At 34.1% G+C, this 12717-nt stretch overlaps 1 protein-coding gene across 1 annotated transcript in view; it reads right to left on the bottom strand.

Annotated features, from left to right (window-relative positions):
* Nucleotides 1-34: 34 nt before the first annotated feature.
* Nucleotides 35-12717, bottom strand: part of DGKB (diacylglycerol kinase beta) — a 330606-nt gene continuing 317923 nt past the window's right edge. Inside the window, exons 24-25 of the mRNA XM_041418276.1 lie at nt 12570-12630; nt 35-2460 (exon numbers count right to left, since the gene is read on the bottom strand). Of these exons, the coding sequence (XP_041274210.1) occupies nt 2353-2460; nt 12570-12630 (169 nt within the window). The 3' untranslated portion in view covers nt 35-2352. The remainder of the gene's footprint in view (nt 2461-12569; nt 12631-12717) is intronic.

Below are 12717 nucleotides of genomic sequence, written 5' to 3'. Positions count from 1 at the left end.
ATTTAGTAATAGCTTATGTATAATTTTATTTCTTTTCAGAGTTACAATGTTCATGAGATAATCATAGAGAACACATTATATATTGTTGTTAAACACATTTTTGCCACAAAAAGTTGAGAGCATTGGTAGAAAATCCTATGTCAAGTTATGTGAAAATATTTATCACCTGTAACCATATTTTCATAAAACCAATATACACTTTACGTAATATTATATCAGCAAATTCCTTCTTTGTGCAAATAACCTTTGCTCTATACTTATGCATGTTTGTAGTTCAGTGCAACAAATGCTTCTCTGTGTGTGTGTGTGTTTTTGCAATGCACAGGAAAAATACTAGTTTACTCCTATGGTAACTGTAAATGTCAACACCACTGGACCCAAGAATGGTGAATTACTAGATCTTAATTTTAGCGAATAATCACCTTCATATTTTTCTACCTAATGCTGAACAAAACATTAATTGGCATTTACCTCCTAATGTTTACAGAACATAGACTGTATATTTCAAAGACATAATCCTTACCAGCTATATACTGACTTTTATTTTAATATCTATTATATAAATTAGGACTCTGTTGAACTCTTATACTGAGGAACAAATGATAGTAACTTTATTTAAATACATGCACAGTACCGTGCACTACAGCATAATGAAGTATTATTTTTTAAATGGATGAATGAATCAATAGAAAAATAGATTTAATAAATAATTAACATTTTAAAGTCTGGATAAAAATGGGAAATCATGCATTTCAAGCAAAATTTTATTTTTTCCTTTTTTTTTTATGAAATCTCTGAGAACTTAAGACATGCAGAGCTGAGAAGCAGCTCACTCTGAACAAAGAACAATGTTAAGACTGCACAAAAAGTTTTGCTTGAGATTGTTTATATGCAAGACTGAAAAAATTTGCCATTCTTCGACTTCCCTTCAACATTAGACAGTGCTGTGCAAACCTCAGGCAAATCCCTGTATTATGATTTCTAAGCTGTTAGGAAGTCTCTCAGAGAGCTAAGAAAGTTAAAACCTGAGCAACTGCCTCACCAAAATTTATGACAAGAAATGTCTGGATTTCAGACAGCAGACTACGAAAGGGTAATGGACAACAGGTCATCATTTCCTTGAGAGATTAATTTACGGGATGAGTAATTATGGACAACATAAATTTATAAATTATTATGACACAAAAAATATGTTCAGTTTTCTAATATTTGGAGTTCGTATCTATGTCTCAATATTTAGCATATGTTACTATGTCAATCAACTTATGAAACAAAAGAAAAGTGAGTATTTACTTGAAACTAATTTAATCTTTTTCCCTACCCAAACATTTGTCTGGACATTGACAATGCAATCAGAAGAACTGTAAATTTTCAGAAGTGAGTCTACTCCAGTGAGTTTGATTAATTATGCATTAACCCATTTCTCTGAAGCATCCTTCACTAAATCTTTGGTGGGAAATGCACTTTAATTAGGCATGAGCTTTGGTTATTTGTGTGCATATGCACTATGCTATTGGTCTTTGTGGAGAATGATTTAAAGTTTGCCATGTCACAGAGATGTATTGCTTATGAAAATAATTCCAGGGTTTCAACAAACACTGATGGCTAGTTTTGCAATTATTATTATCTTCACTCAGCATGATCTTAGTCCCAAAGTTTTTGCTCAAACTTTCATCAACTTTTAATCTTAACAAAAACTTTATCTAACTTATACAAGAACAATCATGGCCATTTATACATATTGTTAGATGTTTTCAGCAGGTACAGTTACTCATGTACATAGGAGTTATCAGAATAACTTACAGGATTTTAATACTTATACTGTAGAATAAAAATATTCTCAGGATAGAAAGAAATCATAAACTAAAAATACAGGTTAATGAGACCTGCAATGATTCTACTCTGAAACAGGTCAGATTGACTATTCATGTAAAGATGTTTGATTGAAGAGATACTGTTGAACTTATGGCATATGGTTATCGTAGTAGAAAAAGCTGAAACAGAATTGAGAGAAAATCAAATCATCCATGACATTCTCTTCCCATATTCCATGGCAAAATTAGACCACAGATTAGTAAATGGTAACGCATGCAACAAAAAAATATGCTGTATCACTGTATGTAAACATCTGCTTTCATCATGCAAAATGCCTACAAAACTGTGACAACATTTTTTTCTAGTAGCATAGTTTTACATCAGCTCAGCTACAGAACAGTTAAACCAAAATTCAAGATTTTGCAAATAGAAGATATTCTAAAATTCTTGAAAGATTTCCAGCATAAATATTCCAAAGCCCAACAAAGCTAATTTTTTTTTTTTTTTTTTTTTTTTTTTTTACTAAACTACATAGGCTTATTCCTTGCTGTGGTTCCTTGTTCTTTTGATGATAGAAGAGAAAAGACCAGTTTTTGGAGGTGGTCCCATCAACATGGGGGCTTGATTCTTGTGAGTAATTTTTATCTGGGGAAGAAAGAAGAAAAATAGAGTTACTCCTTGAGCTAGCTCAGTTCCAACTGTCAGAGATGCCTGATTTATCTTTATATATAAACTTCTAGACCTGCATAATTTAATTGAAGCTGAAAAGAAAATACCTGGGTTTTTTTATGAATTATATTCCATATGCACTAGACCAGTCTATGTGTAATAGTTTTTCCACAAATAATTTAAATTATACGCAAAAAATTAATAAACACATGCAATAAAATACATGCCAATATACAATCTTACTTTTTGAGTGTGGGATTTATTGCTTGCTGTTGAGGAAGAATTTAAAAGTTGGAAAGAACATACATGCTGACAGACCAAGCTGTTGCCTGTTATTAAGATATAAGCTATGTCTTTACATGCTTTATTTATACATCTAATCAAGCTGTACTCTTTTACTACAGGACAGTACTTAATTTCAAAACAGCAATGGTGAACAAAAGTATAAATTAATACACAAGAAAGATCCAAAAAGATGAACTAGCATTCTAATTTGTTAATTAATTGTTAATAGAATAGACTCAAATATTGAAAAGACTATTTAAAACACTTTGTAATACTGCTCTAAAGCCACCCGTTTTGATTTCTTTGATATAGAACTACGAATCACCTTAAATGAGACAACCTTAAAGTAGATTATGTCTGCAATTTTCTCTAATTCAAGTCTAAATTAGAGAAGACATTTTATGAATGTATGCTATGCTCAAAGCTAATTGAAAGCAATTATCAAAGTGGCATTTTGTCTGTGACTTTAAGATACATTGTAAGATAATAAATGATTCTCATTATGTAATAAAAAGGTCACATCTTGCCTTTGGGCTAGTGACGTTAGGAGTTTTTCAAAAGCAATCCGAGACATTTTCTTTAGTGAACTACGACTAATACAAGAACCATCACTTATTAAATATCAGTTGTCACCTGCATAGTACCCACATCAGAGATGGGTATCTCTTTCAAAAAGAAACACCACCTCATTAAAAACTGGAAAAATATATCTCTTAAAGTGCATAGCTGACATTTTCAAGTTAAAATGAATATCCTTCACTTGTCATTCACTAATAGTAAATGAAACAAAAAATGTACGTCACGTGGAGAGGCTCATTAAAATATAGATCAGGACATTTCTTGGGGTGGAAATTTACTTTACAATGTAATAAGACAGAAACATAAAAATCTCAACAGAGTCTGTGTCTTGGTTTAACTCTATTAGAGCCTTTACTCTCCAAATGCTCATTTTCATGCCACCTTAGTTCATTAACTTCAGATTTCATGTGGGACCTCTTTTTGTCAACACTATTCATTAGTATCGAATATAGCATACGGGGGGTTCTTGGCAATGTAGATTACTTTCACATGGATAAGAACTGTGGCTTTCAAAGACTGGCACCAATATATTTTCTCACAATAAATTCAGCTTCAGGCATCACTCTGGAAGCCAAATCTGTAGCTGGGGTAAGCTGGCATTATTCCACTGATGTCAGTACCAGCTGATGATCTGGTCCTGGAAAACTGCCTATTTTTGTAACTTCCACATGCTTCATAAGACGTATTTTGGGGATCGGGAGCAGTGATGATATCAACCTGATCCTGAGGATCATGACATGAAGCAATCTACAGCTGGTATGAGTGAAATTTTTAAGTCATAAAGGGTTTAGCTTATTGCAAGATTTGGCCATGATGTGGCAGTAGGAATGCCTTTAAATTTCCTTTCTGAGGTAAAACATAGTAATTCCATCCTAAAGTGAATAAAAGAGCCAAGCTCAAAAGATGGCTTTAGTAGGAAGGGGTGAGGTAATCCTGAGACCCTGTACAGATTGCGTGTCGGGTTGGGGCTGTTCAATGCTCCTCAGGATGAATGCAATTACATACTGAGTAAATGTTTATCATTTGTAATGTTCTTTCTTGGCTTGAGCCATCTGTTTCAGAGACCACAACCTCTTCAGCATGTTGCTTCCTATCAGCTGAGATCAGCTAACATGCCTGAACATGATTAACCACTGCCATGCATGGGACGAGTTCTATATGCCTCTCTCCAAGACGTATTTTCAACCTTTATAAATAGGCACAACTTCAATGGTGTAAAATATTTTGCATTCTGAAAATGCTACAATAAAGTGTAAATTTAAAGTATATTTTTTTTACTTAGTCATGGTAGTGTCTATTAACATTGCATTGGTTAGCAATGATAACCATCAAATTCCTCACTTACCTACTCTAAGAAAAATTCAATAAATTGAAACATCTTATTTTTGGCTGCTGAAAAAAGATCAGTATATTTCTGAACCATTGCAGTACTTTGCCTGAAGAAGGCTAAATTTGTCTTTCTCAATACTCTCAGGCACTGCATTTCTGCCCTGGTCTGTCACTTCTGCTTCTGTTCTCACACTGGCAGCACTGCCAGAGTTGGAACTGTGAGTCTGGGTGACAAGTGACAGTGCTCACTTCAAGATGGGAATAAGCACTGAGGATCTCAGACAGAGAAATAGTGTTGTAGGTCAAAGTAGGGCCTAACATTGGAAGTGCTCTATGGGAGGACAAAAAGAAAGTGAGTGAGAGAGAGAGAGAGAGAGAGAGAGATCTTTACTTGGAAGCAACAGAGACTATGTTAAGTTGAAAATTCCTACTTACAGCTCTATAGAGATTCTGTGTGTGTGTGTATACAGGGAAGTGTCTAAAGACTAACATTTACCATTCAGTTTCTCTTCCATTCAGCAAGCATCTTCATGTGTTTTTTAGTAGAAACACAATTACAAAAGTTTTAAGAAAGATCCTTCTTTAAAATTTTAAATGCTTCCTAGATTCACCTGTGAATCACATACACACATGCACATGAAAAAAAGAGATTGCACAGACAAAAAAAACGACAGAAAGCTAAAATCCTAACCTACTGTATTTTTAGGAATTGATAATATATACTCATGGAAATTACTATGCAATTCTGGAAAACAATTTTTGAGATCACTTAATTTATTGAAAATTTGTAATAACTTGAGGGTAATATAGAGAACGCTTTAAATATAAATTGAATGCCTGAATTGCTGCTGGAAGAAAAACAAAAAAAACCAAACAAACACACAACCATCCCACAAAATCCCAGCCAACCAAAAAAAAAACCCCAAAACAACAACCCCCCCCAAACAAACATGAACAAAAAAAACAATAAAAAACCAAAGCCAACTCAAAAAAAACCCAAAAAAACCAAAACCAAACCAAAAAAACCCCACCCACAAACAAAAAACCCCAAATAAACAAGAAATTATTTTACATACTTGGCATAAATGTATATTCAAATATAGACAAAATCAGAAAATAATAGAATTCTATTTCAGGGGTAAATATGTAGCCACCTGAATTGCTAAGATACTGTGGATTTTTGTTGTAAGCCTGCTTCACAACATTCTGGTCTAAACTTAAAGTGTTGAAGCCAATGAAAAACCTCTTATTTACTAATTGAAGCCAAGATTTTATCCCACGAGGCTTGGTATATATAGTAAATATTTATCTAGCAGAAAAATCTTGCATTTGCAGAAATCACCCTTCCAGTATTAGAAAGTATGTCCAGTGATTGTATTCGTGGCAAGGAACACTAGGTCAAATTGAAAGAGCATAATTCTCAAAAGAACAGATGATAATAACTCCCTACATGTCAATAGAAAATTTTGTGATAAAGAAGAAGCCTGAATTCTTGATACTAAAAATACTTACTAACTCATAAACCAGGCCTTTATTTGTTTTAGGAGCAGGTCAGAGTTTCAAAATGCCTTGAAGCCACATTAATATCTACTAAATGAAATGCAGTGAGCATCAACATTTTTAGCATGATAACAGTATCTTTTAGGTCAGTCAGTTTTGCTTTCATGTTCCTTTTTCTGCAGTACATGCTGGTTACCTTTATGCTTCAAAGAATGCCTAAACATTTACTATTTACTATTTCAGAAGTCATGGTGCTATAAATACATGTTCTAAAGTATTGCACTAGCTGACAATAGAAAACTGGAAACAGAGCTAATCAGCTCTGCTGATAGTGTTTCAATTAAGTTTAAAGAACTTGTTACTGTATTTTAAAGACAGACAGAAAAAACTGCCAGAAAAAATCCCCAGCCTTATCCAGCTGGATCTTGTATTTTCTGGTCACTTTTTTACATGTTCTCAGCAGGGTTTAGATGGTAGTTGTTTTGAGGGTAAGAGGGTTTTCTCACAGTCTAGACACCCAAATGCTGCTCTTCTTACAGGAAATGGAGGGATGCAACTCCTCTGTATAACAGGAGTACCAAATACTTTTATCTTCCTTAGGTGATCAAGAGTGTATGGGGAATCATGTTATGAATCAGAGGGATAGAATGTAGGCACTGCTGAGCAAAATTAACCTGTGACTTGCATCATGTGGCATTTCGGGCAATATCTCTCAGATCTAGACTAGTTGTTTTAAAAGCATTATGCAACACATCTTAAATAAATTTCTAAACAATATTATTGTGCAAAGCGCAATCAAATCTAATCAGTTTGGCATTAATTAAGCTCTAATAATATACTCTAGTCTCTCTCCTAAGTAGTGTGATCCGTTTCCCCTTCACACAGGTAGATTGGAAAACGTTACGGTGTCATCATAATTTTTAAACATACTGAGAAAATGACAGAGCTGCAAAATTAAAATAAATGATTAATGGCATTTTTTTCATGTTTTGTACTAATAGGTATCACTGAGGTTTTAAATTAATAGAGCTGTCAGCTCAGGGTTGTTACAGATCCAGTGCAGAACAAAAATGGAAATTATGTATTCCACAGATACCTAAGGATGACACTCTGGAATATTTTAAATTTTAATTAGTAGGTGCAATTGTTTTTCCCCCTCCTCCCAAAAACCACTGCAAATTAATTGGCAATTAGTCACAACTAATTCTTTTCTTAACAATCTGAACTGGAAAGAAAGGTGCACTACACATGCTAGAATATTTGTCTGGGGTGCAGAAAGCACACATGCAGTAAATTGCTTTGTCAATTACAAAAACTACTGTTGTGAAATTAAGGAAAAAAAATACACATACATAAACAAAAATAATTAAAGTGCAGTGTACCTGTGACCACAAAAAATAATGCCCAGCTGCAAAATAAAATGTTAAAAACTCAATAAATCAATCTGGCCTTGGAACAGAATGCACGCTGCTTCTCAAAAGGGAAAAAAAGTGCAGCATTTTCATATAACATCAAAAGTCTTCTCTAGTGATTTTCATTTTTGGGTTAACTATGTAGCAATTGGCTAACATTCTACTGAAATCAGCCACCATATCTAGGACCCAGCTCCTGTTTGCTCTAAAGTGGCAGATGCAGTAGGTCAAATTCTCTCATTATAAAGAACTGATAAGAAAATAATGGTACAACCAGAGACATGGAAAGAAGATACTTTACAGACAGAGTCTGGAACACAGCTGCTGCTGCTTCATGTGATGTGTGAGGTACTGGAAACAATGAATCTACATAAAAGCAAATCTGGAACTCTTTTAGTTTTCTCACCTACCTCTGGCACACAGCTTGGTTTGGTTTGGTTTAAGTTCTTGTTTCTCTCTGTTTTAACTACAGGACAGTAGGATCCTTGCACCCTAGCTCATCACATATCTAGAGATTTAGTTTATCTAAAGGAAAAACTGGAGAGAAACCACTCATTCAAAACTTATTTTAAGGTGCACTCAAATGACAGTATTTTGAAATACTAATTTTGTGTAACTTTATTCCATGATTTACTCCAAGTTAACAGTAAACAATCAGGAAACAATTCTGAAAATACTGTGTCTCAGATACCCGTGAAACTGTGTTTCTGGCAATCCATTAGGTGAGCTCTGACTATGGGTTTTTATTTTTGTTTCTTTATTTAAGCAATATTCTTGCATCTTCTATAGACATTTCTTTCTTCCACTTTTAATCTAGTGTTTCTAGAAGCTTGACACTCTTTCAGATATCATGCCAAGCAAGTCAGGAATAGATGAAAGAACATAAATTGCAGTTATTTCTAATTAGGATGGAACATTGTTATAGATTTTTTCAAAACATTGCTAATAATTTATGTAGCTAAATTGAAAGATTACTTTTCTTAAAAAAAAACCCTGATGGCTAAAGCTAGAAGTTTATTGAATTAACTTGAGAGTCTTTGAAGTTTCATTACTATTAATGACCTGTTTGGAGATCAGGTGAAACCATAGATATCTTTCATGTTGCTATATTTGTCTGGGAGAGCTCTGATAGAATTTCCTCCTTAGCTAATCAGACAAGATGTTTAACATAATATTAACATTATCTTTCCTTCTCCCAAAGAGTCTTCTATAAAAAAACAGGGAAAACAATACAATTTGATGCTCAGATGCTTCATTTTATTATACCAGAGCAGAGTGACTTCGTTAGATGCTGCATTCTGCATGTGTTCAACTCACTGAATAATTCTGGATGACAGATTTTTACATCAAGCCACTCACATTTTTAAGGATGCACAGAACCTACATGAGCATGTACCTGCCCTCCTGTATGGATTATAGGTGCATAAGCAATGCATCATAAAAGATTTTAAAAGGAACACACAACTATTTGTTTACTCCTAAAATTGATCACAGGAGGGAAAAATCACTGATCACAGCTTCTGGAGAACCACTGCACATTCCACAATATTTTCTCAGAGCTCACAGTATCATTTTGGAGGAGCATGGTCTCCATATGCATGAGAAAGGACAGTGTCAGCAACTCATGCTATTTGTGTGAAACTTTCTTCCCAGTCAAAAAGGAGAAGACACAAAGAGAAACATGTTGATTCCTTCAAGGGGAAGTAAACTTCCAAGCCTGCATGTGCAGGCTGTATCCTATACATAATAGGGATTTGAGGCCAAACTTGCTTTCCTGAATAGGCATAATAGAAAAACAGGAGAATTTTGATCAGGTTGAACTTAATTTCTTGAAAAATTGTTTGGAAAATACTCTCATTTATATCAAAATCTGAAGCAATGTAGAAAAGTACTTTGGAGCTTAAGTACTTGCAAGCCAGGCAAGAGTTCATTCAATACATGCTGATTCTATGAACTTCTTTCTCACTTAGTCTCTGTAATATTTATAGGTCAGTCCTTAACACTACTGAACTTAGATGACACTGAAGTTCCTAAGATATAAAAAAAAAAAAAAGTCTTCAACTGTCTTTTTAAAAGACAGTTGAAGAGGGAAAGACAGCAGGTTTTGTTTTTTGCTGTTTGGTGTTTTTTTTTTTTTTTAACAACAGCATTCTGGTTGGGACTCAAAAGAATCAAAAACCTGAGGTTCAGCTGCTGTGTCTCACTGATGTGTGCAACCTAACAAGGTGCAGACCTCTCTCTCCTAAAACTAGTGAGATGGTATATCCAAACACAACTGCAGCTTTTTCCTTCAAACAACACAGCCAGTAAACTAATAAGTGCCTTGCCTCAGCATCCTAATGAGAAAAGAGGTAGCCTGGGAATGTCTTCCCATGTCTCTGCACAATGCAGGAAGGGCAGAATCTTTAAATACGGGCCTCAATTTCTTACAAGGATTAGAGAAAGAAACTTCCTGAGAGGTAAAAGGAAAAGGAAAGTCAAATTATCACAAGTGTCCTAGGGAGCTAGAAGTAGAAAGTTCTTTATCTGTCCATGACGATTTTTTTTTTAAATTTAAAAATGTGTCATTATTCATTTGTTTTAATTTTGGGAGAAAATGGCAGTTTTTCTCTAAAAAAGACAAATCTCATGATTTTTATACTGGCCTCCTTATTAGTTTTCTGAAATTTGAGCTCTTTTTGTCTCAAATGACTGATTACATAGCTGATTAAGCCTAAAGTATTACTTTGATTTTCTGGGGGTTTTGTACAGACTCTGGTTTGGATACACATCACAGGTATCACCCTGGTATTTACATGATCAAGAACGCTTTGGCTTCCCAAGAAAGATCACCGTGAAGCACAAACTCAGATATCAAATCTTGATCTTTTGTTGAGCGAAACCTAATATTCAACTATGTCTAAGGACATAGATGGGTATTATCTTCCTATTATGTAAGGAAGAATTCCTAGCTACTTGCAGATAACTTAAAGAAAAAACCTCTACTGTAGTTAGAATTAGTGGGGAAGAAACTTACTTTGTAAGATGTAGGAAACAGAGTGTGGCACATATACAATAATGCAAGGAGCTATTGCAATAAATACTGAAACTCCTCAGTATTTAAAATAATTTAAAATACTATATTTTATAATTTATATATTTAAAAAAATCCCGCCAAAAATGAATAAAATAACAAAAAATAATAATACTATATCTAAATTCATAGAAGTGCATTGGTATAGCAAATAGTTCAAGTATTTTTTCCTCAAATACTAAACAAGTACATTCAACTGCATGGTTTTCTTGCACAGTGCCAAGTATATTCTCATAACAATGATATAGCAAAAAGAATAGGTTCCTCAGAAGAGTGTATGCCATTTCTATCCCCTTTAAAACTGGACAGCAATATTTGTCAATAGTAATTTACTGTTTCCTCAGGACAGTAATTGAAATGCAAGAACTGTCTTTTTTTTCCAGGTTTGTTCTCAATTGCACTGGCAGCTTGTGCTAGCATTATCAATCAGATAGCAGGGATTCTGCACAGAGCAAGCATCAGGACAAAAAAAAAAAAAAAAGAAAAAAAAAAGGAAAAAAAAGAAGCATATGTTATTGCCAGCAACCTTCCATAAGTTCTCTTCCATAATCTGGCAACTGAAAATTTCCATGTCTTTTTCCTGAATAAGTAACTGCTGGGTTCAGCACTGTTGCTCTGCACTGAGCCATCATTGTAGAAAAGGTAAAGATAATATCTCATAACTCCAAAAGGTTTTCTGCAACAAATCTCATAAAATCCCCACTGTTCTGCCTTCACACAGTATGTGTTTCTATGGTTCTCCTCACACTGCAGAATCTGAGCACTTCCCTAGAGAATGAGAGTTCAGCATTCTTCACACTGTTCAGCCGTACGCTGTGGTGCATCTCATAATCACAAACTACCACAACCCTCTTCTCTCATCCTAACCCATATACTATCAGTTTCATGCCCATTAGCACCTTCATGTACATCACCCTTTTAATTTTTTGCGTAAATTTTAATTCTACCAGCGACATAAAGCTCATGAAAGGAATCCAGTACCCTTTTTTTGAAAATTGCTCCCATTTGTAGTGGGACTTCTTCCTTGTCACAGTACTATTTTGTCATATTTAAAAGCTGCAAGGCTACAGCAATTCATCTACTTAAAAGCACAGGTCTTCTTTAGTAGAACTTTATATTAAAATATACTAATAAAATTACACAGAACAATAAAGAACTTGGCTTTCTTCAGCCTCGTCTCTGAATGCTTGGTTAGCCTCTATAATTTCTTGGAGATGAAAATGGAGAGTTCTTACAGGTACACCTTTTCTTGCATTGTCTCTAAAGAGTCACTCAAAGAACCTTCTCTGAGAAAGTTCCTATCCTATCTTAGGTTATCCTAACCTATGCAGATTAATGTTTGTATGCCCTCACTTCATATGTGTGGGTACTGAAAGAAGAAACTAATTTCCTTTATTTACCCCTTAAACTGTAAGGACTTAAAAAAATATTAGTCCTATTGTATAATTGAAGCAGAACAGTTAAGACTTCAGCTTTAATTAAAACTTTCTTGATATGAACTCTGAAAAACACAATACAAAAGCTTTCTAAATGTAAAGACTAACATTAATTACTTTCTACATTTTAGCATCAAAACAAAGATTGAATCTTTCTCAGCAATAGAGAGCCTAAATCTGATACACCATCATAAATAAATGGTCATATTGGGTAAAGGGATACTGAGACTGCACTCTTCAAATATTTTCCAAACTTCTGAAATAGATGTCTTCTAATTCCACTTTAACCTGTGTCTGAATTCAGAATGATAAACTGAAAATGCAGGGAGTACTGAAGTATATAAAAACAGTTTGTGAAGATGTTATTTAAGAAAATTGAGTTAATACTGATGAAAACAGTTGTCTTCTAAACACAAGAAATATTTCTACCAGTGAAAAAGAGGAAAAAGAAAAATAATCAGTTGCAGTTACCGTGCAAGGAGTTTGCATCCAAGGTTCTCCATCTATCTGCATAGGCAGAGACTTGCTGGTCCTAAAGGTACAAATTTCAGCATATAAGAAAAAGAAACTAGAAAAAATTGATAAATGTATTTATTAAAAAGGCACATATGTGATGGCA

This window comes from Onychostruthus taczanowskii, unplaced genomic scaffold (assembly GCF_017590055.1).
Source record: "Onychostruthus taczanowskii isolate IOZ18803 unplaced genomic scaffold, ASM1759005v1 scaffold59, whole genome shotgun sequence".
Taxonomy (NCBI): Eukaryota; Metazoa; Chordata; class Aves; order Passeriformes; family Passeridae; genus Onychostruthus; species Onychostruthus taczanowskii.
The sequence above is the reverse complement of the archived record's forward strand: the minus strand, read 5'-3'. Positions and strand labels throughout refer to the sequence as shown.